Source organism: Mus caroli, unplaced genomic scaffold (assembly GCF_900094665.2).
Source record: "Mus caroli unplaced genomic scaffold, CAROLI_EIJ_v1.1 scaffold_22254_1, whole genome shotgun sequence".
NCBI lineage: Eukaryota > Metazoa > Chordata > Mammalia > Rodentia > Muridae > Mus > Mus caroli.
In genome coordinates, this window is record NW_018390642.1 from 6,303 (window position 1) to 9,696 (window position 3,394).

Here is a 3,394-nt window from a genome sequence, read left to right on the forward strand (position 1 = left end):
GTTTAGCCTGAAGGTCACAAGCTTGGAACATTCTGTATGTGACTACTAGCCACAACTTCTCCTGTGGGGGCTGTGGGAGCAGTAACTTCAACAAGAGACAGGCATCCAGGAGCCATGAGGGAACACCTTCCATCCCACGTAGGTGGGAACGTCCACCACCGGGTTTTACCTGGGTTCAGACCTCAGCTCAACTGGAGGCCAGCCTATCTGTGCATATCCATTTGCCCTACAGCCCTTGACAGTCTACAGAGTTCCAGGACTGTTAGAGATCCAAAATAAGTAGGATTACTCAGAGAAACACTCTGTTGAAAATAAAACTTCCAAAAAATATAAATACATTAATAAATAAATTAATAAATACCCATATTGGAGCAAGTGAACTTGCACTAAATCCATCAAACCTTGCACAGGGTGGCTGTCTCCCTAACCTTAAGATCTACTTCTACTAATGTCATTCAGAAGACAAACATTATACACAAAACAAACAAACAAAAAAAAATAATCTCAAAAGGTAAAGACTCCAATTGTAAGTAATAGACCCACAGTCTCTGAGGCCTGACTGTGCAGGTCCTCACATTGGGTAATCAGCACTGAATACACACCACTCCTCATGGACTTTGGGCTCAGCTGTGTTTTCCTTGTCCTTATTTTAAAAGGTAATTCATAGAAATAAGATCCTGCCTGTTTTGGATACATGAGAAATAGAAAAAATTGATTTTCTTCCCTCTATTTTGTTTTGTTTTGTTAGTGACAGTTTCCAAATCAGCATTCTCTGCTTTGAGGTGTCCAATGAGAGGTGAAGCTGTTGGATTCTGGGGGAGGGTTAGTGCAGCCTGGAGGGTCCCTGAAACTCTACTGTGCAGCCTATGGATTCACTGTCCATGACTACTGAATGACCTGGGTCCTTCAGTCTCCAAAGAAAGGGATGGAGAGGGTGACAATAAATTTTTCCCACCCACACCGATTTCTTGGACCTTGTGTTCACCTGTACTGAGGCACATAAAGTTTGCAAGATCAAGGGGGCTCTCTTCCCAATGATGGCTGACTAGGCCATCTTCTGATACATATGCAGGTAGACACAGGAGCTCCAGGGTACTGGTTAGTTCATATTGTTGTTCCACCTATAGGGTTGCAGAACCCTTTAGTTCCTTGGGTCCTTTCTCTAGTTCCTCCATTGGGGACCCTGTGTTCCATCCAATAGCTGACTGTGAGCATCCACTTCTGTGTTTGCTAGGCCCCAGCATAGCCTCACAAGAGACAGCTATATCAGGGTCCTTTCAGCAAAATCTTGCTGGTATATGCATTGGTGTCAGCATTTGGAGGCTGATTATGGGTTGGATCCCCAGGTATGGCAAACTCTAGATGGTCCATCCTTTTGCGACAATAGCTTTTAATGTTGGAGATAGCACCTGCTATCCAGATGCAATGAAGGGCCGATTCACCATCTACAGAGATGATACCAAAACCACACTTTACCTGAAAATAAACAATCTGAGGTCTGAGTACACAGCCGTGTGTGTGTATGTGTGTGTGTGTGTGTGTTTGTGTGTATACACTTAGGAAAAAAATATATATATGTACTGCTAAGGTTGAGTAAGTGGACTTAAACTGATGCCATCACAACTTGCATGAGATGGATATTCTCCAATGTTAAGACCTGTCTCCATCACTGTCCATCAGAAGACAAAGTTTATGCACGACAAAACAAGAAACCCAAAAACAGAGGACTCTAATTACAATAGACCCAGACCCACAGGCTCTGAAATCTGACTGTACAGTTGGATCGAGTCCTGTACTTCTCTTCCCTGAAATTTTTATTACCGAAGAACTGAGGAAAGCTCTACAATATCCGTTCTCTATAATGGTCAACACCTCAAAGCACAGGTTACGCACATTCATGCCTGAATTCTGCTACACTTCTTGCTATAACGTAGACTTCAGCCTCTTTTGTACTCCAGATAACGAAACTCAAGACTAGCTGCACGTTACTGCGTATTCTGAAGTATTATGAACAGGTGACCTCCCATCCTTCACCAATGCAATAATCATATTTAGGAATTTGAGGTTTTATTAGATATAAGCTCAGGGGAGAGAAAGAAAGCAAACTACATAGAGATATAGATTGACATAAATCAAGAATGCATAATCTTTAAGTTTAATGTCTGATCACTAAGAGCCCAATTCCATCCTAAATACTCTTCTGGATTATACACAGATAAAAACTGCACATAGAGCACGGGTCACTGATCTCCCTGCACTACATGAGTGGGGGCTCATTTACNAAATGTTCCCATGTTTCTTCCTAGCGCTGCACAGTGTAATTCCTACAACTTCCTGCTTATCTACAATGTGAACTCCAGACAGTACCAGAAAAACGTTGCTTATGTTCCTCTCCAAGTGCTCCAACAAGCACAGGGCAACTTTCTGTCACCAGGAGGGAAAATAGGAAACCTTGCTCATTGCTTCATTTTATCCTCTCAGGAACCTCCTCCAATGCAAAGCAGCCCTCAGACAGAGGATAAAAGCCCACACAAAGATGAGAAGCCCCATCCTCTTCTCATCCCCTCCATCAGAGCATGGCTATCCTGGTGCTGCTCCTCTGCCTGGTCACATTGCCAATCTGTAAGTGTTTCAGGGTAACAGAAGAGGGACTAAGACATGTCAGCTAGGAGATGTGTGACTAATGGTGATGTTGCTTGTCCCCAGGTGTCCTGTCCCAGGTGCAGCTGAAGCAGTCAGGACCTGGCCTGGTGGCACCCTCACAGAGCCTGTCCATCACATGCACTGTCTCTGGGTTCTCATTAACCAGGTATGATATAAGCTGGGTTCTCCATCCTCCAGGAAAGGGTCTGGAGTGGCTGGGAGTAATATGGGGTGATGGAAGCACAAATTATAATTCAGCTCTCAAATCCAGACTGGGCATCAGCAAGGACAACTCCAAGAACCAAGTTTTCTTAAAAATGAACAGTCTGAAAACTGAAGACACAGCCAGGTACTACTGTGCCAAACCAGAGTGAGAGAAGACCAGTGTGAGCCTGCACAAATACTTCTCTGCAGGGATGCTCACAAAAAGCAGGGGGCACTGAGGACCCAAAGGGACTTCCCAGGATCTCTTCTGGAATCTAGGAAGTTCTGGCCTGTGTCTATCAGCATATGTTTCAATGTTAGAATTGTGAGTTTTCCTTCAAGCCACAGAGATTGTTTAGAGACCATTCTTCAGTGTCATTCTACTAAATTTGTTCACACAGTGAAAGGATTTGTTAAATGATTCTATAATCTCATAGGGTCAAATAAAAACAAATAATTGAGTGGATAACTACCAAAAAAAAAATCCCTCAAAGTGGACAACTGTGTAGGTGAGGAAAACCAGGGGGATTTGGGAATAGATTATTTC

The 3,394-nt window shown here is 43.4% G+C and overlaps 1 gene segment (V, D, J or C); it reads left to right on the forward strand.

The window, feature by feature from the left end:
* The first annotated feature begins 2,576 nt into the window (after nucleotides 1-2,576).
* LOC110288744 lies at nucleotides 2,577-3,017 on the forward strand. The segment is given in 2 exon segments: nucleotides 2,577-2,622; nucleotides 2,707-3,017. Coding segments are annotated over 2 exon segments (357 nt in total).
* The last annotated feature ends 377 nt before the right edge of the window (nucleotides 3,018-3,394 follow it).